This window comes from Garra rufa, chromosome 2 (genome assembly GCF_049309525.1).
Source record: "Garra rufa chromosome 2, GarRuf1.0, whole genome shotgun sequence".
Taxonomy (NCBI): domain Eukaryota; kingdom Metazoa; phylum Chordata; class Actinopteri; order Cypriniformes; family Cyprinidae; genus Garra; species Garra rufa.
This window is the reverse complement of record NC_133362.1, coordinates 10152878-10178768: the sequence shown is the minus strand read 5'-3', so window position 1 is coordinate 10178768 and position 25891 is coordinate 10152878. Positions and strand designations below refer to the sequence as shown.

Sequence of the window (25891 nt, the reverse complement as noted above, 5' to 3'; positions counted from 1 at the left end):
ATGTGTGTTTAAGCTCTGGAAGTTGTCAAGTTTCACCAATCATATCGCTTTGCCTGTTAAACGACTTTTAGCATGAATCACATCATACCAGGTAAAACTGCACTATACGTATAATCCAAGATAAATATCTGTAAAAGGTTGGACTGTTTGCTGAAACATCATCATAAGATCAAATACAGCTCTACTGTGAAGAGTTTTTTGATCATGACTGTGAAGTAAAATCGGACGGTTAAGAAATACATCATTTGAATGTCACAATTTAATTAATGGAGATTTATAGGCAGTTACTAATTTGCTAATTACCTCAGTGTCTCTTTTGACCTTTATGGCAGTTTTATGAGTTGAGATTTACCATCCCTATTCATTCATATTATTGAATTTTTATTTTATATCAAGGTTAAATGACTGGAACCAAAAGGTCATAGGCAGCTGCACTGATCTGAGACAAAGAGATGCAATCATTCTAGTGTATTCTTGTATTTAAACACTCGGTAGACAGAGCTTTTTACTTGTTTGGTTTGGAAACCAGCAAATACACAATGCGACACTGTGGCCCTCTAGTGGAGAAATGCCGTATTCAAACCATTCCTACACAGGGCCTATGCAGGACTTTATTAAGTTTTAAAAATTCAACATACTTCTGTTGTTATTTAAATAATTATTACAAAAGAGTAAACCAGGGATTCAGAAATAACTTAGCAAGGAAATATCATCATGCCTGACAGATAGGGAATGAACAGATAAAGTCAGCCAACGAGGGAGTTCATTTTGATATTTTAACCCTTTAGAAATGTGATCAAACAATTTAAAACGTTTTAGAATAAATAAACAACAACAAATAACAATGATTAAAACCATTGCTTACTGATTATGTTTGTGTTGTGGTATTCCAACGGCGGAATTTTAGCAGAGACGCTAACGTTAGGCCCTACCAATATCCAGCGACTACTAAATTATCCACATAGCAATAATTTTGAACAAACAATTGAACGTGTGTAACCACTGTTGTTGTAATTTCGGCCGTATCTGAAATAGGTAAAACCACTGACAGAAATCAAGTAAAATACGCTAGATATTTAGTGTTTTCACTAGTTAGCAGTTACCATTAACGTTACCTCACCTGAATGTGTTCGTAGATTTGTGTTGGATGTTATCTTTTGAATAAAAATATGGATATATATTTGTAAATATCATACTTTTGTCGCTTATTCCAGTTACTGTCATAAAACTAGCGAGCTAGCCATATTATACAGGCAGTGTCGTGTAAACATGGCTGAAGAAAACGAAAAGCACAGGAACAGACGCACCGATTCAATTGAGTGAGTCATTTACGCTGGAACGGAACCGCTCCTGTTGATTCAAAGCAAAGTCGTGACTTCGATCTTTCAGTGCAAGCCATTAGCAAAAACAGATCAAAAGAGCATTTTTGAATTTCGACATAGTTTGTAATGATTTTAAAAGCAAGTATAGACCTTTTTCCGGAGTAAACGATGAGCGCCGCCATTACGAATTCTAACGTCAGATTTAATGCTTTTCTGTTCCGGTTTCCATAGGAACTCATTCAAATAGCCTCCATCTGTTTTTAATGTAGTTAGCGTCCTCAGCTTCGTGTCATCTACACATTCATTAAAGTGAGGCACTGACAAATGACGACATTGCAAAGTGATGGCGCTATGGATCCGTGTGCTATTTAAAAACATTTTAATAGGTTTAACATTAGAGTTAGCTAATAAGAATAATTTGACTAGAAACAATAGAGACACGGAAATGCAAAGCATTCTTTCAGTAAAGAGTCAGACTTACTTCCGCGTTCAGGAAAAACGTCTATATTGATGGGTAAAACTGAGCTTTTTTCAGAATCAGTTAACTGCATCGCAAAATGATGTTTTCGAAGCGCTCCATCTGGATCGCGAATCATTAGATTGTAATTTAGGTGCTTGCGAATCATTTGATTTAGATCGAAACTTCGGAGCGGGTTCGTGAATCTTTTGATTCATATCAAAGCTTCGGAGCGGGTTCATTTGATTTAGATCGGAACTTCGGAACTGGTTCGCGAATCATTTATTTTGAATCGTAACTTCGGAGGGGGTTCGCAAATCTTTAGATTCAGATTGGAGCTTCGGGAGCACGGATCGCGAATCATTTGATTCAGATCGGAGCTTCGGAATCATGGATCGCGAATCATTTCGGATTCTTTCAGAACTTTGGATAGTTTCAACACTCTTGTTTAGAACTTTGAATAAAAAAGTCGTGACTTCGATCTTTCAGTGCAAGCCATTAGCAAAAACAGATCAAAAGAGCATTTTCGAATTTCGACATAGTTTGTAATGATTTTAAAAGCAAGTATAGACCTTTTTCCGGAGTAAACGATGAGCGCCGACATTACGAATTCTAACGTCAGATTTAATGCTTTTCTGTTCCGGTTTCCATAGGAACCCATTCAAATTGCCTCCATCTGTTTTTAATGTAGTTAACGTCCTCAGCTTCGTGTCATCTGCACATTCATTAAAGTGAGGCACTGACAACTTTGAATAAAGAACAGAGATTTAGAGCCAGATTTTATGCATGTGAAATTTAACTAGCAAGTCAAGTTATATTTTCCTAAACTCCTTTTGAAGTAGTCAAACAATTCAAAGAATACATCTTTAAAACAGAAATAAAAGTCACTTACAAAATGAGATCAAGAACATTTTTAAAAAACGGACCAAAATTTCCTGTGTTGGTACATTGCCAAACAAGTGAATGGTATCTTCATCAGATGACTGACTTACTTTAAGATCTGACTTATAAAATTATTTTATCTAATATATTAAGGCTTTGCATAGTACAAAATGACTCTTGTAATTTTCCAAGTACTAGTTTTCATGCATTGCTGTTGTTTATAAGTTATGGACTGCCACTCCAGTTAAACATTTTACATTTACACCAAATTATATGAATGTTAATATGTATGTGATGAATAAAGAGAAAGAAGCGGAGGGAGTAAATGTAATCTATTTCCCCAAATTTTATTCAAACCTGTCACTGTAATTGATTGTGGTGTTTAATGAGAATGTTTTTATCTGAATTCATTGATTTTGGTCCAGCTGATAATTCACTGTGCAAGCTTCACAGGAAGTCCAGTGCACTCTAGTGTGCATGAAGAAATACATCACAATAATACATCTGATTTGATTAATGAGGATGAAATAAAAAACAGCTGTAGACTGCAACTCTCATAGAGCCCGTTCTCTGGTAATGCCTTTGGTTTTTACTGAGAGTTGCACATTGAGACATTTCCCTTTACTCAGAAATACAATTGAAATACAATAAATTGGCAGTGTGAGTATCCGCTCATTAAAAAAAAGTCAAATGCAGTTCATTTTTACCTTAACTTTGTATTCTATTATTTAAATATACAATATACTAGGGACATCAGCATTGATTCAACAGTTAAATCAGTATCAGAAAGCATAAAGGTGAAGTGTGTCACTTCTGAACAATTAATGGTATCAAATGGAAAAGCTAGGAACCAATGATGGTGGTTTGACCTTCGACGATGAAAGATGGATTTTTCAGTTCTGTTTAGTGCTGCTGTTGGCACAGAAATGATACACTTGACCTTTATTTAACAGATGTTAATTGGAGGCTGGTACAGTAGCAAAGGTTGAATACATGGATATGTGCTAATATGGATTACGTCTCGCTGTATGCATTCAAAACATACATGAACAGGTACAAAGACACAGACACCCACACAGTGCAGCATCTACAATCCCTCCCTGAACCAAAAGTGACGCAAACTGAGTCTTTACTGGAACCGTGAATTAAATGGATTATAACTGCATATTTACAAAGGTGCATAAGCAGACCTGCATGAACATGATTTACAAAGATATGTGAGAAGAACAAAGAACAAAAGGCTCATTTCTGGAAGAGAGAAAATTAAAGCGACAGAGACACAAATAAATAAAGTTGAGAATTTTGGAGATACAGCTGAAATGTTTAGACCCTCTTTTTTTTTTTTTTTTTTACAAACTGACATCATATGATAATATTGCAGCATGGAGCTTTCTTCTGGCTATAGTTTTAGCAAGAAACAACAGAAGAGGAGTAAACAGCTGTATGATACATCGTGTGAGTGTGCGCAGATGTTGCAGATCCTGCTTAGAAGAGTCTGGCTTTCTTCTTCAGTTCATTGCGTTTCCACAGAGGTAACCTGTCGAATTCCTGAATTTCCATGCCAAAGATGTCAAAGAACATCTCCGGAGCCAGGTGGCGCTAAAATGCAGGAGAAAAAGAAAAAGAACAAAAGTCACTCACAAAAATTTAATGTGTATGTATTTGAACTGCATTAAAAAATCCTTTCAACACAGATCAGACTGGTTTTAATATAAGCAAACATATTTCTGCCACAGGATTTAAATAAAAAAGAAATGGCAACTTTTATCTCACAATTTAGATTTCTTTCTTAGAATCTTAGAACTGCAAGAAATAAACTTCATGTAATGTAATTCTGACTTTTATATATACACCGTGTTCCAAATTATTATGCAAATTATATCTTTCTCTGATTTTCATAATTAGTCAATGCAAATGACAGTCAGTATATTTTTTAAGTCATCAACCATTAGGGTATAATTTGAATTTTATTGAACAAACCTCCTAATGATAACAGTATTTATTTCAAAAATAAAAAACTGAAAATGCACTGTTCCAAATTATTATGCACAACAGAGTTAAAACATTTTATAGGCTGTAAAGAACTGAAAATTGGCATTTTCTGAATTTGCAGCATTAGGTGGTCATATTTACTGAAATCAAAAGCTATTTCAATCAAAAACATCCTAACAGGGCAAGTTACATCTTAACATAGGACCCCTTCTTTGATATCACTATCACAATTCTTGCATCCATTGAACTTGTGAGTTTTTGGAGAGTTTCTGATTGAATTTGTTTGCAGGATGTCAGAATAGCCTCCCAGAGCTGCTGTTTTGATGTGAACTGCTTCCCACCCTAATAGATCTTTTGCTTGAGGATGCTCCAAAGGTTCTCAATCTGGTTGAGGTCAGGGGAGGATGGTGGCCACACAATGAGTTTCTCATCTTTTATGCAAATAGCAGCCAATGGCACAGAGGTATTATTTGCAGCATGAGATGGTGCATTGTCATGCATGAAGATGATTTTGCTACAGAAGGCACAGTTCTTCTTTTTGTAGCATGAAAGAAAGTGGTCGGTCAAAAACTCTACGTACTTTGCCGAGGTTATTTTCACACCTTCAGGGACCCTAAAGGGACCTACCAGCTCTCTCCCTATGATTCCGGCCCAAAACGCCACCTCCTTGTTAACGTCGCAGCCTTGTTGGGACATGTTCCATCCACTACTCCATCCATCTGGACCATCCAAAGATGCACGACACTCATCAGTAAACAAGACTGTTTGAAAATTAGTCTTCATGTATGTCTGGGCCCACTGCAACCGTTTCTGCTTGTGAGCATGGGTTAGGAGTGGCCGAATAGTAGGTTTATGCTCAACTGCAAGCGTCTGGAGGATCCTACACTTTGATGTTCGCGGGACTCCAGAGGCACCAGCAGCTTCAAATACCTGTTTTCTACTTTGTAATGGCATTTTAGCAGCTGCTCTCTTAATCTGATGAATTTGTCTGGCAGAAACCTTCCTCATTCTGCCTTTTCCTGCACAAACCAGTCTGTGCTCTGAATCAGCCACAAATCTCTTCACAGTACAATGATCACACTTAAGTTTTTGTGAAATATCTAATGTTTTCATACCTTGTCCAAGGCATTGTACTATTTGATGCTTTTCGGCAGCAGAGAGATCTTTTTTCTTTACCGTATTGCTTGAAACCTGTAGCCTGCTTAATAATGTGGAACATCCTTCTTAAGTAATTTTCCTTTAATTGGGCTCATTTGGCAAACTATTTATCACAGGTGTCTGAGATTCATTTCAGTGATCCAAAGAGCCATGAGACATAATACCATCCATGAGTTTAATTGAAAAACAAATTTTTTTATGTTTATGACACTTAAATCCAATTTGCATAATAATTTGGAACACGGTGTATATAAAAATAAAAACTGTAATTGCTATTTTTTTTATTTGCACAATTCTGTTCTTTTCTCACAATTGGAAGTATATACACTAACTGTCAAAAGTTTTTGAACATGTTTTTTAAAGAAGTCTCTTCTGCTCACCAAGCCTGCATTTATTTGATCCAAAGTACAGCAAAAGCTGTAAAATGTTGAAATATTTTTACTATTTAAAATAACTGTTTTCTATTTGAATATATTTTAAAATGTAATTTATTTCTGTGATTTCAAAGCTGATTTTTTAGCATCATTACTCCAATCATGATCCTTTAGAAATCATTCTAATATTCGGATTAGCTGCTCAAAAAACATTTGTTATTATTATGTATATGTTTTCAGGTTTCTTAGATGAATAGAGAGTTCAGAAGAACACCATTCATCTAAAATAGAAATCTTTAAAAACATTACAAATCTTACTGTTCAAAAACTTTTGACTGGTTGCGTAACTCACAATTAAGATTTTTCTTCTCATAATTTTGAGTTTCTTTTCATAACTCAGAGCCAAAAATCTGAATTGTGAGATAAAAAGATAAAAATCCTAAAGGGTAGTGCACATATTATGTAAAAAACAATTACCTCTAGTCTGGTTCTGTCCACATCTCTGGGCAGTTTGGAGCGACTGCGGCTGGTTACCATAAGCATTTCATATGGATATACCTTCAAATGACACACATCAATCAAAACAAAAACGCAAAATCTGCAAATGTTCTTTCTAATGTTTAAAATGTAGGTCTAATAAATCAGGCTGCATAGTTACAATACATCCAAATAATTTGCTAAATGCTGAATAATTGAACTCATATTGAATATTAGATAATGTAATGCTAGTTTAATATGTTACACTTGCTTTTGGTTCCAGCATATTAGGCATAGACACTCCTCTGTCCATTCTGGTGGTTGTACGGTGGCCATCATGCATGGGCTACAAACAAATCATTAATAGAGAGAGAACATATAGGCAGGTCAGCTGTACCTATTCCCATCATATAGGATGAATAAGTATGAGCATGTATTTTAAAGCATATTAGTTATAATAAGGAAGTAATAAGGATAGATGGAAACATACACAGAGTGATTCAAACTGGTAATCACATCTACATACCTGAAACTCTGTGAAAAAGAAAATAAAAAAGATTTGTTTTTATATTCATACATTAAAATAACCACTTTGAGAATGGCTAGCTATCTTAATCTCTGCACTACATGATGCTGTACCGTTTATATGCATTTATACGACTTCCACAATATATAAGACTGTGATTATTATTGCTCTCAATATATATGTACGTAAGAGTTAAACTAAAAGACAGATGAAACCGACCTCTCATCCCACCGCACACGTCTCCAAAACTGTTATACTGAGTAAAATCAGTCGACTGAGGCTGGAGCAAAATACACAATAGAAAGAGAAAAAAGGGTTGAATAATACAGTATATTATTAAATATTAAATACTGAGATAAAATAATAAATCTTACCCGATGCAGTCCATTTCGCCCGTATCCAGGAAGCGAGCCTGTTTTAGAGGGTGAATTTTGATCTGCAATTTTAAGTGTAAATGTGGTACCATTATTTATTTGGAATATTCTTGTATATTTAATTGAAATATAATATGCAATAAAATATATATACTACCAGTCAAAAGTTTTTGGAGTAAAATTTTTAATTAGTCTCTTCTGTTCACCAAGCCTGCATTTATTTAATTCAAAATACAGCAAAAACAGTAAAATTCAGAACTAGTTTTACTATTTAAAATGTTTTCTATTTGAATATATTTTAAAATGTAATTTATTCCTGTGATTTCAAAGCTGAATTTTTAGCATCATTACTCCAGTCACATGATCCTTTAGAAATCATTCTAATATTCTTATATATTCTGCTCAAAAAACATTTATTATTATTATTAATATTATTATTATGTTGAAATTTTCTTATATTTCTGGTTTCTTTAATGAATAGAAAGTGCTGAAGAACAGCATTTATCTGAAACAGGAATTTGTAACATTTTAAATGTCTTTATCATCACTTTTGATCAATTTAAAGCATCCTTGCAAAATAATTTCTATAATTTGTCCAAGCTTTTGAATGGTATAGTGTATAATGTTACAAAAGCTTTTTATTTCAGATAAATGCTGATTTTTGGATCTTTCTACTTATCAAAGAATACTGAAAAAACGTACACAACTTTTTAAAATATTGATAAAATAATAATTAATTACATTTTAAAATATATTCAAATAGAAAGCAGTTATTTTAAATAGTAAAAATATTTTACAATATTATCGCTTTTGCTGTATTTTGAATCAAATAAATGCAGGCCTGGTGAGCAGAAGTCTTCTTTTATAGACTATTAAAAACATTACTGTTCAAAAACTTTTGACTGGTAGTGTTTTTAATTTTTTTTTTCATTCTATTAATTCTGCTTCTTTAAAGGGATAGTCCACCTAAAAATCATCATTCTGTAATGCATTTCATCTGTGGAACACAACGGAAGGTAGTCCGAAGAATGTTTGATATTAAATAACCAAGAAAAATTTCATACAAATGTACAATAAAATGAATTCATTAAACAATTCCCATTGAATTCCATTGTATTTTTTGGCCATACTATGGGACTCTAAACCATTTGGTTACCAACATTCTTCAAAATATCTTCTTTTGTGTTCCACAGAATTAAGAAATGCATGCAGGTTTGGAACAACATGAGGGTAAGTAAATGCATTTTTGGGTAAAATTCACCAATTCAATTGGAATTGGAATTTCATTTTTAATTATATTGTAAATGCCTCATAACCCTGTTCCTCAATCATGAAGAAAGCCAAGATACAGAATATGAACATCTAATATGCAATCTATTGTACTGAGGAGCATTACTGCTTCCATGTTCGTAGCGCTGTGCTGACAGGCTCCGTGCATGACGCTCTCGGATCATCTCTTTCTCCATTTCTTCTTTAAGAATCATTTTCCCCAAACCAGACTGAATCTAGAATCAGAAACGAGAATCATTTTAGACTTTGTGCTGCATTGTTGAGAATGGTTGCATAATTCTTTTAACTACAGACATCTCTTGACCTTGTTGAGATGCTCCTCCTGAATCTGTCTGCGTTTCTGGATCTCCTCCTCATCCTCCTCTCTTGACCTTCTCCTCCCGTCTGTTCCTAAGAAGCATAAGAACAACAAATACACATTAAGAGGACACATTCACACATAAACACATGAATGAAGGATGGAGGGAAGCTAATGCAAAACACTGAGTAGAAACCCAGTCTATGTTTTTCTACCTCCTGGATACTTACAGTCTATAAAACAGAAATGAAATGATCACTTACATCAAGAAACATGATTACACAGTAACACATGGACAGAAAGACACAGAAACACAAATGTTTGAAGTCAATCTCAGTATTTGCCCAGCTTACACAATTATCTTCTAAGAACATTTTGATAGCTTTTTAATAAAGTTACGAAAACTTTATTTTTGAATAGCATCTGAATCCAGTTTTTAAAATGTTTTAAAGGGAATCCTGGGTATTAAGACTTGTTTGACTTAATATAACGTAAATTATGTCTCTTACTGAAATATGTAGTGGAAAACCCATAAAAGATATACACATTTTTGGACAATGATGTGAAATAATTGCACTCGGTGAGCTACTGGGTTACCGGTTTCCATTTTTACAGCAACACAACTCAATATACACAACCCTGAAAATAAAATACTAATAAAATGGCATATTGTGCAGATTTTGGTTGTAATTTTCAGTCAAAAGGCAAAAAGAGAAGCGATGTAAGTCTTCACTGCTTTTCCTAGCAATAAGAAGACCTTCCTAACTTCCTAAAGACCAGCGTCTTTGTTCTTTCCACTTTGGCCCTGATGCCTTTGAGGCTTTTAGTAGACCACAGCTACTGAACGAGCTTAAAAAACGGCAGAGACAAGAAACGCTAGATGCCATCCTGGCAGGATGTAGCCACTGAAGGAGTTTCTCAGCATGGATTTCACTCTCTATCTGGGATCATTTAGACTCCTTGTGGGGAAAATCAATGGGACGGCATTTGGTTTTAGCCTACGCTTATATCCATCGCCATCTGTAAGCTCTTTCAGCAGCTGTGGTCGTCGTATCAGTATTTTATTTTCCGAGTTGTTTTGCTGTAAAAATAACAACAGGTAGCACCAGTAACTCACAGAGTGCAACCATTTGACATCATTGAAGTAATGCTGCCTCCCATAGTCCAAAATATGTAATAAAATATGTGGATTTAAAAAAAAAACTTAAATCTTTTATTGTTTTTTCACTACATATTTCATTAAGAGACATTATTTATGTTATATTTAAGGAGAAGTTCACTTCCAGAACAAAAATTCACGGATAATGTACTCACCCCTTTGTCATCCAAGATGTTCATGTCTTTCTTTCTTCAGTCGTTTTTTGAAGAAAACATTTGAGGATTTTTCTCCATATGTGACCCAAGACCACAAAACCAGTCATAAGTGTACATTTATCAAAATTGAGATTCTTATGTCACCTGAAAGCTGAGTAAATAAGCTTTCCATTGATATATTGTTTGTTAAAATAGGACAATGTTTGTCTGAGATACAACTATTTGAAAATCTGGAATCTGAAGGTGCAAAAAAATCTAAATATTGAGAAAATCGCCTTAAAAGTTGTCCAAATTAAGTTCTCAGCAATGCATATTACTAATCAAAAATCAAGTTTTTATATAATTTATTGTAGAAAATTTACAAAATATCTTCATGGAACATGATTTTTACTTAATATGCTAATGATTTTTGGCATAAAAGAAAAATCGATAATTTTGACCCATACAATGTATTTTTGGCTATTGCTACAAATATACCCCAGCGACTTAAGACTGGTTTTGTGGTCCAGGGTCACATATAGTGGACTTCTATGGTGCCCTCGAGTTTCAACTTCTAAAATGCAGTTTAAATCGGCTTCAAACAATCCCAAATGCATCTGTAAATGATCCCAGCCGAGGAAAAATGGTCTTATCTAGCGAAACGTTCTTTTTTTTTTTTTTTTTTTTTTTACAATTTATATACTTTTTAACCTCAAATGCTCATCTTGTCTTGCTCTGCCTGAACTCAGTTTTTTTCCGGTTCAAGGCAGTTAGGATATGTCAAAAAACTCCCATCTTATTTTCTCTCTCAACTTAAAAAATTATTTCAAAATCATCCTACATCGCTGCAGAAGTCCCGACCCAGTGTTTGCAAAGTGAACATGCAAAGAAAATTAAACACCCTTAACAAAAAATGTAAAACAGGGATGTAGGATGATTTTGAAGTTGAGGGAGAAAATGAGATGGGAGTTTTTCGACATACCCTAACTATCTTCAACCGGAAAAAACAGAGTTCAGGCAAAGCAAGACAAGATGAGCGTTTGAGGTTAAAAAGTTTATAAATTGCAATTTTTCAAAAAAATAATCACTCATTCACTAGATAAGACCCTTCTTCCTAAGCGTGGACCGTAGAAGTCCACGATATGTAGAAAAATCCTGAAATGTTTGCCTCAGAAAACATAATTTCTTTATGACTGAAGAAAGAAAGACATGAACATCTTGGATGACAAGGGGGTGAGTATGTAACTTCTCCTTTAAGCCATACAAGTCTTAATACCCATGGTTCCCTTTAAAAAAAAATAGGTTATTTGAATTTTAATTGAACAATCCATTTAACAATTTGCAAACATTATCGGAATGTTAGTTTTGAAAGTTCTCGGAACATTCTGAAACAAGTAGTAACATTAAAAAATGTCAGATGAACATCCAACTAAAATTGTTCAGAAAACATTCCATGAGTGATGCATAAATAATGCATTATGCTTAATGATTTTAATGTTCTATTTACATCACTGGACAAATTTTTGTTCATATCTTCGAGAGAAACTTGCCATAATGTTCTGAGAAGATTCTCTGTTAGCTGGGCTAACATTTATTTTTTTAAATAAAATTTTTAAGCAAATTCAGCATTAAAAAGAATTTTTGTTCAAATAAAAAAACAGCATAATTAAATCAATTAACAAACTCTTACAGCACTGTAAGAAAAACTACTGTATATAAGATTTCTAATTTGATATTGATTATTAAATCAGGAATAAGACTTAAATCAGGAACATTGTTAAAAAAAAAGATTTTTTTGTGATTAATTGTGAGAATTACTAACAATTGATTTGAGCAAGTGATTTTTTTTCTTAATTATCTACAAAAATCTGGTAATACACCTGCTTTAAATCCCCAGGGCAAAGTTATAGTTTATCGAAAAATTATTATTTCGGTGTGTGTGTGTGTCTGTGTGTGAAACACACTACAGTTGTGCTTCACAGAAGAAAAAATAATAATGCATAGCCTAAACAACACGAGGGTGACTAAACAATAAGACATTTTCAATTTTGGGTTAACTTCAGAGCAGAAGCAATGAGACTGTAGGGAACAGATGTATCATGGGTGACCAGCACAGTACCTAGGGCAGCGTGGGAGATCGGGAAGGACCAGCAGCAGTCTGTCTCTATCTTTGTTGGGTAGTCTGGACCAGGGGCGTACGCTGAGGGGAATTTGGCGGATTTGATGATGTCATCAGCGGACTTGCTCTGGGCTGCAAAAGCAGCTGAATCTAGATCAATAAACCGGGGGGAGGCTGTGGACCATGAGTGAGGCTAGACCGACAGATAGCAGAAAACACCTGCTACAAGCCATATTTGGCATATGGTCATGGGTCTAAGGCCTCTGATAACCCACATTCACTATTTACAACAGAAAATGCAATGTTTAATACTGGAGGCTATTGGCTGTCTGCTTGCATGCTAAACATGCATAGCTATAAGATAAATCACGCAGCCAAAATAAGCCATGCAGCAATCTGACAAACCATCACTGGCGTTAGAACACATTGCAAGTGTTAATACGCAGACCTCAGGATGACTATAGCACCTATATATAAGGGGTCTTATTATAAGGTAAAAGAGTACTATGAAATCATACAGTAACAGTCAGAAGAAAAAAGTCCTCTGAAAAAAGATAGCTGAAACTAAGCTAGTTTCCAGGGTACCTAAGCTAGCCTCTTGTTCAGACTGATTTATAAAAACACTGCGATATTTACATTATTTTCAATAGTATGGAGGAAGATACATGCCATTTATACCTAAACACAAGAAGTATTATTGAATAAACTAGTAATATATGGGATATTGGACCAAACATTTTGCTGTGTGTAGCAGTATTTTATTATTATTATTTATTTTATTTTTTTTAAATAGGATTTTTTGCACTTTCGTTTTTATATTAGAATTTACATAATATATTTAATATTTACATAATATATTTAAAGTGTTTTAGCTTGGTTCTCATAAGAGTACCTGGAGATTTGGTTTAACTATAGTGTGACCCATTAAATATAACTCCAAAAAATGTATTAATAATAGTGATTATAATATCATTGGACTTTATTTATTTATTTTATAAAATAATAAACAAAATAGTAAAGTGTGGTAATACTCATATGTTTTTTTTTTTTAAAAAAGGAGTATTAAATTAAAAAAACTGCATTTGATTACATATTATCTCAACAAAAGGAACAAGCAGCTAAAGTTGATTTTTAACAAGATTTCATCATTTTATGCTATAGGGATGGAGTAGAACAATATGAACTCAGCAGCAAACCTGCAGTTTGTAAGCAAGAGCAGAAGCGTTGTATTTCATTTCACATGCGAAGAAGGCATTTACATACAAGGAACAGCAGCAAAATAAAAATAAAAAAATAAATAAAAAAACATTTTGATTCTGAGGGTCAGAGAGGGGGCAGAAAATTGTCAACTTATAATGTTTTGGCATAGATATTACATATTAATATTATAAGTGGACCTTAGGGGAGAAAAAAAAAACAATAAACAAAATTGTATGATAATGACCCCTTTAAATGTTAATGAATTGAAGATTTAGTCAATTCTTTTATTTTTTTTACATTTTTAATGGTTGGTGACAAACATTCTTTTTCTTTTCTGATATGATATGAAATGACAGGTTCGGAAATAAGGGGTCAGTAAGGGGGTCAGATACTATGCATTTCTAGTTTTAAAGGGATAGTTCACTAAAAATACAAATTCTGTCATTAATTACCCTCATGTTCATTTCAAACCCATAAGACCTTTGTTCATCTTCAGAACACAAATTAAGATATTTTTGATGAAATCCAAAAGATTTCTGACCCTGCATAGACAGCAACACAACTGACACGTTCAAGGCCCAGAAAGGTAGTAAGGACATAGTTAAAATAGTGCAGGTGACATATAGTTCAACTGTAATGTTATGAAGCTACAAGAATAATTTTTGTACTCAAAGAAAACAAAAATAACTTTATTCACTTTAAAATCAACTATACCTTTCTGGGCCTTAAACATAGTTGCGTTACTGTCTATGCAGAGTCAAAAAGCTTTTGGATTTCATCAGAAATATCTTCATTTTTGTTCTGAGAATGAATGAAGGTCTTACAGGTTTGCAATGACATGAGGGTGAGTGATTAATGACAGAATCTGATTTTTGGGTGAACTATCCCTTTAAAGTATCTTGCAATTGTTTGCAAGTTTTCTTATTTATGAATATGAATCAAAGCTCATCAGGCACTCATCAGGAGAAGATGCTTTAATGATGATTGATTTATCAGTTGATTAATATTTATAGTGAAATGAGTTCAGTTGAGAAGACTTCAAACAATACTTACATGTTTACATTGAGTTGGTGTTTAATGGCACACAAGCAGATATTAATGAGGTGGAGGGACTCAGTTTCCAAATAAAAACAAACAAACAAACAAACAAACAAAACACAGAAATATGGTAAAATGACATACAAACCATATACAGTCATGACGTGAAACATTTTGAAAATCCTAAAAAGGTAACTTTAAACAATCTTGGCTGTTAGGCTACCAATGAACTGTTAAGATACGTTTGTAGAAATGCCCTGCTGCTGTGAGCCAAGCAGCATTAAAGAAAACATGCAGTCTTTGCACAGAATACATTATCAGTCTTGCCTGTTCATTTAGTATGTTGTTTTAAACGTCATGCAGATGCTGATTATACCTGTGTAAACTGACAGGACTTTAACAAGAAACAGAACTGCTAGTTGCTCAACAAGAGTGCTTTAATGCTTGCAGTGCTAAAACTATAAACACTTTAAATACAGTCAATAAAATGTAGGAAGTAAATACAGGCAAGCATTTTAAGAACTCAGATGCAATCTTCACAATGCATTACTTATAGGAATAGTTCACAAAAAAATTACAATTAGCTGAAAATTATCGTACCCTCAGGACATTTAAGATGTAGATTGATTTGTTTCTTTATCAGAACAGATCTGGAGAAATTTAACATTACATCAGTTGCTCACCAATGGATCCTCTGCAGTGAATGGGTGCCGTCAGAATGAAAGTCCAAACAGCTGATAAAAACATCACAATAATTCACAAGTAATCCACACGACTCCAGTCCGTCAATTAATGTCTTGAGAAGCAAAATGCTGCGTGTTCGTAAGAAACAAATTTAAAGTTAAGATGTTTTTAACTTTAACTTGTGCTTCCAGCTAAAATATGAGTCTTCTGTTCATAATATTGCTTCCTCCAGTGAAAAGTAATCTGAATCTGAATCAGGAGAGATATATGCACAGATCAAGCACCGTTTACAAGCAAATACTAATGGATTTGTTTTTTAAAAACACACAGTTATTTGCTTCACAAGACATTCATTGATGGACTGGAGTTGTGTGAATTACTTGTGGAATTATTGTCATGTTTTTATCAGCTGTCTGCACTCTCATTCTGACGGCACCCATTCACTGCAGAGGATGAAGAACAAACTTATCTACATCTTGGCCTAAGGGTGAATTTTCATTTCTAGGTAAACTATTCCTTTAAAAACAGTGATTCCCAACCAGGGGTGCATGCACCTCAGGGTGTGCTTAAAATGTTAGATTTTGCATTATTAAAAAATGTTAGTCTTTATTACTTTAAGTTGTAGTTTCTCATGAAAATGTCTACCATCGACAGTGTATTTGCTGTTGTTTACTTTTCATTTAAATTTCACTTTACATAAAGTCTAAATTACTTGCATTTTCACAAATGTTCTAGCTGTAATAATTACACACACAGAAAAAACGGGGTCAAATTTGTAACTTTTGGGGTATAACAGCTTGTCACTGGAGCAGTACCCTTAAAAGGACATCTATGTAACTTTTTACCCCTAATAGCTACATATCAGTACCTTAGAGTAGTAATATGTACCCTTAAGGTACTAATATGTACCTATTAGGGGTAAAAAGGCATCAAAAAGGCCAAGTGGCATCAAAAAGGCCAAGCACTGCTACAAACTTCAGCTAGAGGAGCACTTTTCCAACTCTGACCCTTGACGCATGTGGCAGGGCATTCCGGCCATCACCGACTACAAACCCAGCCATTCCACCCCCACAGCCACCAATGTCTTCTTCCTGAACGAGCTTAATGACTTTTATGCTCGCTTTGAGAAAGACAATAAAGAGACTGCCACCAAGTTCACTTTGTCAACTGACCACTCACTCATCACACTAAACTCCTCTGACGTACACACCGCACTGAGCCGGATCAACGCGCGCAAGGCCGCTGGACCAGACGGTATTCCTGGCCGCGTACTGAGGGCATGTGCAGAGCAGCTCGCTAGGGGAATTCACAGACATTTTTAACATGTCCCTTGTCCAAGCAACTGTTCCCACATGTTTTAAATCCACCTCCATTGTGCCAGTGCCAAAACACTCCAACCAAACATGCCTGAACGACTACCTCCCTGTAGCACTCACACCCATCATTATGAAGTGCTTTGAGCGGCTGGTCCTCTCTCACCTCAGGGATTCTCTCCAATCCTCACTGGACCCACACCAGTTTGCCTACCGTGGCAATAAGAGCACAGATGATGCAGTCTCCATAGCGCTGCACTCTGTACTCACACACCTGGACAATATAAACACTTTTGCACAAATGCTGTTTGTTGATTTCAACACTGTCATACCTTCTAAGTTAATCACCAAACTTAGAGACCTGGACATTAACACTTCACTGTGCAACTGGATTATGGACTTTCTGACCAACAGACCTCAACATGTTAGGTCAGGCCACATCTGCTCCACTACTGTCACACTCAACACTGGTGTACCACAGGGCTGTGTGCTGAGCCCCTTCCTCTACTCCCTCTTCACCCACGACTGCAGACCTGTGTATGGATCTAACACCATCATCAAGCAGACGACACTAAGGTGATCAGTCTCATCAACAACAACGATGAGACTGCCTACAGGGAGGAGATTCAGCACCTGGCCACAAGGTGGACAGACAATAATTTGCTCCTTAACACCACCAAAACCAAGGAGCTCATTGTGGACTTTAGGAAGGGAAGAAGAGGTTCACACAAACCCATCCACATCAACGGGATGGCTGTTGAGTCTGTTTCATCCTTCAAGTTCCTGGGGACCCACATTTCGGAGGATCTATCCTGGACCACCAACACCTCCAGCCTGGTCAAGAAGGCTCACTATAGCGCCTGTTCTTTTGGAGAACACTTAAGAAGAACCAGCTGTCCTCAGCTATCCTGGTGAACTTCTATCGCTGCACGATAGAAAGCATCCTTACAAACTGTGTCACAGTCTGGTACGGAAGGCACTGCAGCGTAAGGCACTGCAGCGGGTGGTGAAAACTGCTCAACGCATTATAGGGACTCCACTCCCATCCATTGAGGACGTTCATAAGAAACACTGTCTGCGTCAAGCATGCAGTATTCTTAAGGATTCCACTCACCCCGCCCACAAACTGTTTTCTCTTCCGGCCTTCCGGCAGGCGTTTCAGATGCCACAGGACAAGAACTAGCAGACTGAGGAACAGCTTCTTTCCCAGAGCTGTCTCCTTATTGAACTCTGCCCCCCACTGACACCTCTGCCCCCTCACACACCCTACACTCTCCCCATTACCATTGCACTACTTTATATTCATTGCACTACACTGTACATACCCATTTGTAAATGCATTCCTTTGCACATATACATAGTGTAAATCTGTGATAAATCTATATCTACAGATTCTGCTTTAGTAAACAGCAACCTGTATATTGTGTTCATCTATTTATACATTCTTATTGTAGTTAATTATCATCGGTAAATTATGCTCACAGTACTTCATCTGTAAATATTATCCATAGCTTCCCCCTGTACATTTCTCCTATAAGTGCACTTATAACTTATAAATTATACCTTTATCCTGCACTGCTGCTTATTGCACTCCTGGTTATACCTAAACTGCATTGCGTTGCCTTGTACTTGTACATGTGTAATGACAATAAAGTACAACAATGTGCTTTTTAAGGGTACTGCTCCAGTGACAAGCTGTTGTGCCCCAAAAGGTACAATTTTGATCCTTTTGTTTCTGTGTATGATCATAATTTTTAAATTCAGTTACATAAAAAGGTAAATTGGTCTAATTTGAATCTGAAAAATAAGACTTAACTAACTCCTAGTAGGTCCTAGTAGTGCCAAAGTTTATGCAACTAGACCCAGGAGTATCACTGAAGGCAGAGGAAGCAACCTATTTTCAAAGTGAATCACAATAATGAGCTTTTAAATAATATTAATGATAATGCTAAATGATATCCAGTAATAGGGAGTTACAGCATCTCACAAAAGTGAGTACACCCCTCACATATCAGCAACCATTTTAGTAAATCTTCTCAACGGACAATACTATAGAAATGAAACTTATATTTAGATTATTCAATGTGTAGCTTGTATGGCAGTATAGATTTACTGTCCCTGAAAAGAACTTAACATACAGCCATTATTGTCAAAATAGCTGGCAACAAAAGTGAGTACAGCCTAAGTGATAACAGCAGTATGTTGTTTAACCATGCAAAGCCACATGTCCTATTCATCATGTTTATGTTTTTGTCTGCTTGACAGGACCATACAAAATTGTGTATCTTGTGTTGGAGCAGTTAAAATTAGGTGCTTTAAGTATAATTCTCTCATACTGACCACTAGATGTTCAACATGGCATCTCATGCCGAATAAATCTCTGAGGATTTGAGAATCAGAATTGTTGCTCTCCACAAAGATGGGCAAGGCTATTAGAGGTTCAGTAACACCCTGAAAACGATTTACACTACAGTGGTCAGGGTCATACAGAGGTTTTCCAAGATGGGTTCCATAAGAACAGGCCTTGCAAGGGTCAATCAACGAAGTTGAGCACTCGTTCTGTGAGTCAGGTGCAAAACCTGGCTTCAAAAAACAGATGCATGAGTGCTGCCAGCATTACTTTAAAGGTTGCAGAAGTAGAAGGTCAGCTTGTCAGTGCTCAGACCATACGCCACACACTGCAACAAGTCGGTTTGCATAGGCGTCATCCCAGAAGAAAGCCTCTTCTGAAGCTGGCTCATAAGAAAGCCTGCAAACAGTTTGCTGAAGACAACCTGTCCAAGAGCATGGATTACTGGAACCATGTCCTGTGGTCTCATGAGACTATAAGATAAACTTGTTTGGCTCAGATGGTGTCCAGCATGTGTGGCAATGCCCTGGTGAGGAGTACCACGAATTTTGTCACGAATTGTGTCTTGCCTACAGTCAAGCATGGTGGTGGTATCATCTAATCAGTGGCTGCATGAGTGCTGCTGGTACTGGGGAGCTGCAGTTTATTTGGGAGAAACATGGATTCCATTATGTACTGTACATTCTGAAGCAGAACACGATACCTTCCCTCCAGAAACTAGGCCGAACTGCAGTTCCCTTCCGGAGGGAACTCTACGCTGCGTCCTGGTTAGGACACTTTGGGAACTGCTCTCAGCGTGACCGGTTCTGAAGCTCTTATAAAACAACGACAATGAACTTGACATTGACCGGCGCCAGCCCATGACGTCATTAACAAGGCGCCTACTAGTATAAAGGGGCGCTTGTGAATACATCAACCATCTTTTTGTTCTTCAGCCTTACCTTGTTCTAAGCTCGAGTAAAATGATGATTCCTAGAGTATACAGTTCAGCAAGTGTGCAGAATCCGTGTCAGAGAAATCTGACACCAGATGACGTGCGCAGTCTGTTTGTTATGTGTTTGGGTGAGTGAGCACGCGCGCTCTGTTCTTGAGAGTGCAGAGCGCGTTCATCGTGAGAGTTTCTCTCTAAGGAAACTCCGCTCTCGTTTGTCCCCTTTTCCGAGGGAATCGGGACATTTATCTGCCCTACGCGGCTCGGGTCCCGTTGCAGCCGAGGCTGCACGGAGAACGAGCCCGCGGTGGTTACAGATGAAGCGCGCACACGAGTTGAGAGATGTGTAATCTCTCACGCTCGTCAGCCGCGGACGAGGGCGAGCTGCGGGCGAAGGATGTATTAATCTCTGACATCCTTTGATACAGCGGCAAGTGCTCTACTGGTTTTAGCCAGGTAAGCAGGATGTGGCTGTTATGGGCGAAAAGTGATTTTCTGAGCTCTCACAGCCTGCCTGCCCCGCGTATGATGAGCTGTTGTCTGTTATGAGCCGCGCTGCGGTCTGCTTTGATCTGCGGTGAAAGCACGTGCAGGGGGAGGTTGCTCATAACAAATTATATGGGCAATTTCACCCTGACCATAACAGACCAGTCCCCATATACATCCCATTCCCTCCTGATCTATATATTAGGATCGGGAGGGCATGGGATAAACCATATTCAGCCGCGCTCATCTATATCAGCATGTTAGTTATGCTGGTGCAGAGTGAGTGCGTGAGTATGGCAGGCCGTCGATGCCATAACCTGAGGATACGTTTGCTGTCTCTCGGCGTGGGTGGCGTCGACGCTGAGGGCATACGCGGCAGCGGGTCAGGCTGGTGCTGCCTGCACGCAGTGGCAGTGTTGCAGGCGTACCGGGCTGATCTGCTGGAGGATGAAGACCCGTGGAGATGGCTGAGCTGTTTCACACCACAGGCTTGTAGGTGAATTTTTGCAGACATCGGGGAGAAAGATGAGTGCTTTCTCCTCGATGCGCCAGTCTCGCCTTCCGAATTATTCGGTACATCCGTTGTTACGATGTTCGACTAACTCAGGGAGGCGGAGGCGTGCTCAGCGGCTAAATAGATCCTTTGGGGTCTGTTATTTCTCACCGGTCCTCATCTCCACCCGAACGCAGGGGGAGCCTGGCCCCTCCTGGCCTGCGGGCTGGAGGCAGGGCCAGGCGGTTTTGTGTGGCCACTCGAGACCCTCCTCTTGGGAGGGGTAGGTCTCAGAGGAGACGTGATGTGCGTTATGGGAGACGGGATCGTAGGGAAACGATCCTCTCCCTTCTCCCTCACGTCGTGCGGCCACCCGCCCTTTTTTCCCCTTAAGACTCTGGGGCTGGGCTGACGATAGATTGATAAATTCAATCCGTTGGCCCGGTACATGAACTGACATATAGGTGGTTGTGTATATGTATATGTACGTATTCTTTGTCTACCAGCTCCGCTTGGGTGAGACTTTAGTATTTGAGCTACTGAGCTCCTAAGGTCCCTGAGTGTCGAGTGTAGCCAGGTCTTCCCTCGTTTGTGAGTTAGTGTACCAGACCTCCACTCGTAAATGACTCCTGTAGGGGTTAGGCGTTGTCAGGCCTCCTCTCATTCTGAGAGTTATCCCTTGAAGCCTCCGCTGCTTTTGAGCTCGGCTTAGGCACTATTTATACCTGCATATGCATGTCTACACACCTACTGGGTGTGGCAATCTACCCCGTCCCGTGGTAAGAGTCCCTCTAGACTCCGCTCGTCTGAGTGTGAAGACCGGGAGGTTAGGGTAGGTTCCCCACCCTCCTTTTAAGAAGATAGGAGCAACCCAGGGTTGAGCGCATGGGCTGCCTCTCTTTGTGAGTCAGTGCACTGAAGGCCCCGCTCCCCAGGGCCCTGTCAAAAAGGGAAAGAAAGAAGTTTTCTTTAGTGAGAGAGGAAAGTTTAGGAAACCCCCCCTAAGTGTGAGGATTTTTTCAGGCCTCCTCTCTCTGAGAGTTGCGCTGACGAGATGCCCCTCTATGGAGGTTCTTGTCTAGGCTGATTTCTCACAGTTCTATCAGATTTGGGCAGTTCTGGGAGCTGGTAGGCTCTCGTGAGCCTCGCTCTACACCGAAGCTCACAGTGTTAGGTCCTCCTTGGCGGAAGCCCTGGTCTGGACCTCCAGGTTTCACCTTTTGAACCCTGTATAGGTGCTTACAGCTCTGTCCAGATAGCATTTAGGGGGTTGAGTGTAGTAGGTCTCCCCTCGTTATTAATGAGCTCTGTTGGTTAGCACCTCCACTCCTAGACTTTCCTGCCACGGTGAGCGTTGTCAGGGTGCTGTAGGCTTCCTCTCGATTGAGAGTCCTTCTGTAGGAGCCTCCGCTCTTCGCTGCTGCTGATCAGACCTCCTTTCGCCTAGTGGCGTCATGATGTAGGTCGGGCGACTGGTCTTCCCTATGGTTTAGACTTAGAATGGTTAGATGTGTTCTCCTGCATGAGAACCGTCCAGTTGCAGCCTTCGCTCCCCTCAGTGCTCCGCTTACAAGTACATACTCGTGGTATTTAGCTGGTAGGCCTGCTTAGGCCTCGCTAACTGCTGTGCTCTGTGCTTTGAGCCCTCTGCCAAAGCTGAGTATTGTTAAGGCTCTCTCTTTCCAGACTTGAAGCCTCCACTCTACAGATTCCTGTGATGTGGGTTCATGTACTTGTAGCGTTGAGTGTAGCCAGGTCTCCCCTGGGTTTTTCGTTTAGACCTCCACTCTCGAGCATCTCTCGCTAGGGACTATTAGAATACCGCTCACCAAGACCGAGTGTTGTCAGGCTTTTTCTCTCTGTGAGATTCGTTCAAAGCCTCCACTCTACAGGGCCCTGCTCTCAGCATTTGGGCCCTGCTGTGAGTCCCGGTATTCTCTAAGCGTTGAGTGTAGCTAGGTCTCCCCTCACTAAAATATTTGGGTGAGATCTCCACTCCATAGAGCTAGGAGATTGAGCGTTGCTAGGCTTCCTCTCATCCGAGGGTCTCTGTGAAGCCTCCGTTCCCCTGAAGCTCCGCTTCTGGTACTTTCAGACGTGAGTGTAGCAGATCTCCCCTCACTGAATATTTGGTGTGAGATCTCCACTCTTTAGAGCTGGGAGGTTGAGCGTTGTCAGGTGTTCCTCTCATTCTGAGAGTCTCTATGAAGGCCTCCGTTCCCCAGAAGCTCCGTTTTTAGTACCTCCAAGCGTGAGTGTAGCCAGGCCTCTCCTCACTTAGAGCGTTGAGGCCTCCACTCGTAAAGAGCTGGCGGATTGAGCATGTTGGGGCTTCCCCTCTGGTGAGGCCCCCGTTCTCCAGAAGCTCCGCTTCCAGTCTTTCCCTCCAGGCGTGAGTGTAGTCAGGTCTCCCCTCACGAAGGGTTATTGAGATCTCCACTCCTAAGAGCTAGTGGATTGAACGTTGTCAGGTTTCCTCTCTTTTTGAGAGTCTTCTGTGAAGCCTCCGTTCTCCAGAAGCTCCGCCTTCAGTACTTTAGGCGTGAGTGTAGCCAGGTCTCCCCTCACTAGAGGGGCTCTTTTGAGACCTCCACTCCTGAGAGTTATTGGATTGAACGTTGTCAAGGTTTCCTCTCCTTAGAGAGTCTTCTGTGAAGCCTCCGTTTTCCAGAAGCTCCGCCTCTGTACTTACAAGCATGAGTGTAGTCAGGTCTCCCCTCACACAAGGGTTTATGTTTGAGACCTCCACTCTTACAGAGCTCCGAAGCTCCAGGCTTTGCTATCGCCTGTGATAATTATATGGTGTTTCCCTCGCTACGCTCTGGGCACCTTCTCAAACCCACAATAGTGGTGAGTACTCACGCGAAGCTTTGAGCACTCCTTAAAAACCCACGTGAAGTGGTAAGTGCACACGCAAGTCCTTGGGCACTTTCTAAAATCCACATGAGTGGTAAAGACTCCCCCCTGAAGGTTGGGTTCTTTTCTAAAATCCTGTATGGTATGGGTTACGCAGTATTTCTCCGTTCCCATTCTAGAGTTGGTTCTAAACACCCCTGGGTGGTTACAACTCCACTGCAGATAGCACTACCTATAGGTTTGAGTGCCGCTAGGCTTCCTCTCATCTAGAGAGTCTTCCTGCAGAAGCCTCCACTCTTCCTAAAGGGAAAATAAGTTTGGGCGTGAGTGTAGTCAGGTCTCTCCTCACTTAGAGCGTTGAGGCCTCCACTCGTAAAGAGCTGGCGGATTGAGCGTGTCGGGGCTTCCCCTCTGGTGAGGCCCCCGTTCTCCAGAAGCTCCGCTTCCAGTCTTTCCCTCCAGGCGTGAGTGTAGTCAGGTCTCCCCTCACGAAGGGTTATTGAGATCTCCACTCCTAAGAGCTAGTGGATTGAACGTTGTCTAGGTTTCCTCTCCTTAGAGAGTCTTCTGTGAAGCCTCCGTTTTCCAGAAGCTCCGCTTCCAGTACCTCTAGGCGTGAGTGTAGCTAGGTCTCCCCTCACTGAAGGGTTATTTGAGACCTCCACTCCTAAGAGCTAGTGGATTGAACGTTGTCAGGTTTCCTCTCTTTTTAGAGAGTCTTCTGTGAAGCCTCCGTTCTCCAGAAGCTCCGCCTCTGTACTTACAAGCGTGAGTGTAGTCAGGTCTCCCCTCATACATGGGTTATGTTTGAGACCTCCACTCTTACAGAGCTCCGAAAGAAGAGCTCCAGGCTTTGCTGTCGCCTGTGATAATTATATGGTGTTTCCCTCGCTACGCTCTGGGCACCTTCTCAAACCCACAATAGTGGTGAGTACTCACGCGAAGCTTTGAGCACTCCTTAAAACCCACGTAAAGTGGTAAGTGCACACGCAAGTCCTTGGGCACTTTCTGAAATCCACATGAGTGGTAAAGATTCCCCCCGAAGGTTGGGTTCTTTTTTAAAATCCTATATGGTATGGGTTACGCAGTATTCCTCCGTTCCCATTCTAGAGTTGGTTCTAAAAACCCCTGGGTTTTTCCAACTCCACTGCAGACAGCACTACTTATAGGATCGAGTGTCGCTAGGCTTCCTCTCATCTAGAGAGTCTTCTTGCAGAAGCCTCCACTCTCCTGAGAACTCCACTTAGGTGGTTCTATTGCTTAGGCTCCTGGAGCCTCATGGATCACCTCCAGTGTTGAGTGTAGTTAGGTCTCTGACCTCCACTCCCAGAGTTTCCCGCAAGCACAGAGTGTTGCTAGGCTTCCTCTCGTTTAGAGAGTTTGTTTAGAGCCTCTGCTCTTCAGAACCCCCGCCTAGTATGAAGACTTAAGGGTAAGCTTCACTACTAGCGGTGAGTGTAGGTAGGCCTACTCTCGCTTAGAAGTATCAGGCCTCCACTCCTAGGAGTTCCGTGCTTGGGTGGCCGAGCTAGCTGTGACGTCGGCCCAAGTAGTGGGGAGTGATGTTCCTTCTTGACTCCTCAATCAGTCAGTTGTTCACTTACTCCTCAGCATGGCGGCGTTGGTATATCGTTCCCAAAGTGTCCTAACCAGGACGCAGCGTAGAGTTCCCTCCGGAAGGGAACGTCTCAGGTTACGTAGGTAACCCTAGTTCCCTGAGGACAGGGAACGAGACGCTGCGTCTCGTAGCCATGCTTCGGGCCCCACTTACGTCTCCATCAGACAAAAAGATGGTTGATGTATTCACAAGCGCCCCTTTATACTAGTAGGCGCCTTGTTAATGACGTCATGGGCTGGCGCCGGTCAATGTCAAGTTCATTGTCGTTGTTTTATAAGAGCTTCAGAACCGGTCACGCTGAGAGCAGTTCCCAAAGTGTCCTAACCAGGACGCAGCGTCTCGTTCCCTGTCCTCAGGGAA

The 25891-nt window shown here is 39.5% G+C and overlaps 1 protein-coding gene across 13 annotated transcripts in view; it reads right to left on the bottom strand.

Annotated features, from left to right (window-relative positions):
• Window positions 1-2983: 2983 nt before the first annotated feature.
• Window positions 2984-25891, bottom strand: part of ablim1a (actin binding LIM protein 1a) — a 72260-nt gene continuing 49352 nt past the window's right edge. For 8 of the 13 annotated variants that reach the window (XM_073833691.1, XM_073833693.1, XM_073833685.1 and 5 more), the window contains 9 exons: window positions 12563-12694; window positions 9157-9242; window positions 8959-9067; window positions 7563-7624; window positions 7408-7468; window positions 7153-7196; window positions 6934-7008; window positions 6663-6743; window positions 2984-4260 (listed from right to left, as the gene is read on the bottom strand). In XM_073833691.1, the coding sequence (XP_073689792.1) occupies window positions 4147-4260; window positions 6663-6743; window positions 6934-7008; window positions 7153-7196; window positions 7408-7468; window positions 7563-7624; window positions 8959-9067; window positions 9157-9242; window positions 12563-12694 (764 nt within the window). In that variant the 3' untranslated portion in view covers window positions 2984-4146. The remainder of the gene's footprint in view (window positions 4261-6662; window positions 6744-6933; window positions 7009-7152; window positions 7197-7407; window positions 7469-7562; window positions 7625-8958; window positions 9068-9156; window positions 9243-12562; window positions 12695-25891) is intronic. The other 5 variants (XM_073833694.1, XM_073833687.1, XM_073833692.1 and 2 more) reach the window with 2 other exon arrangements.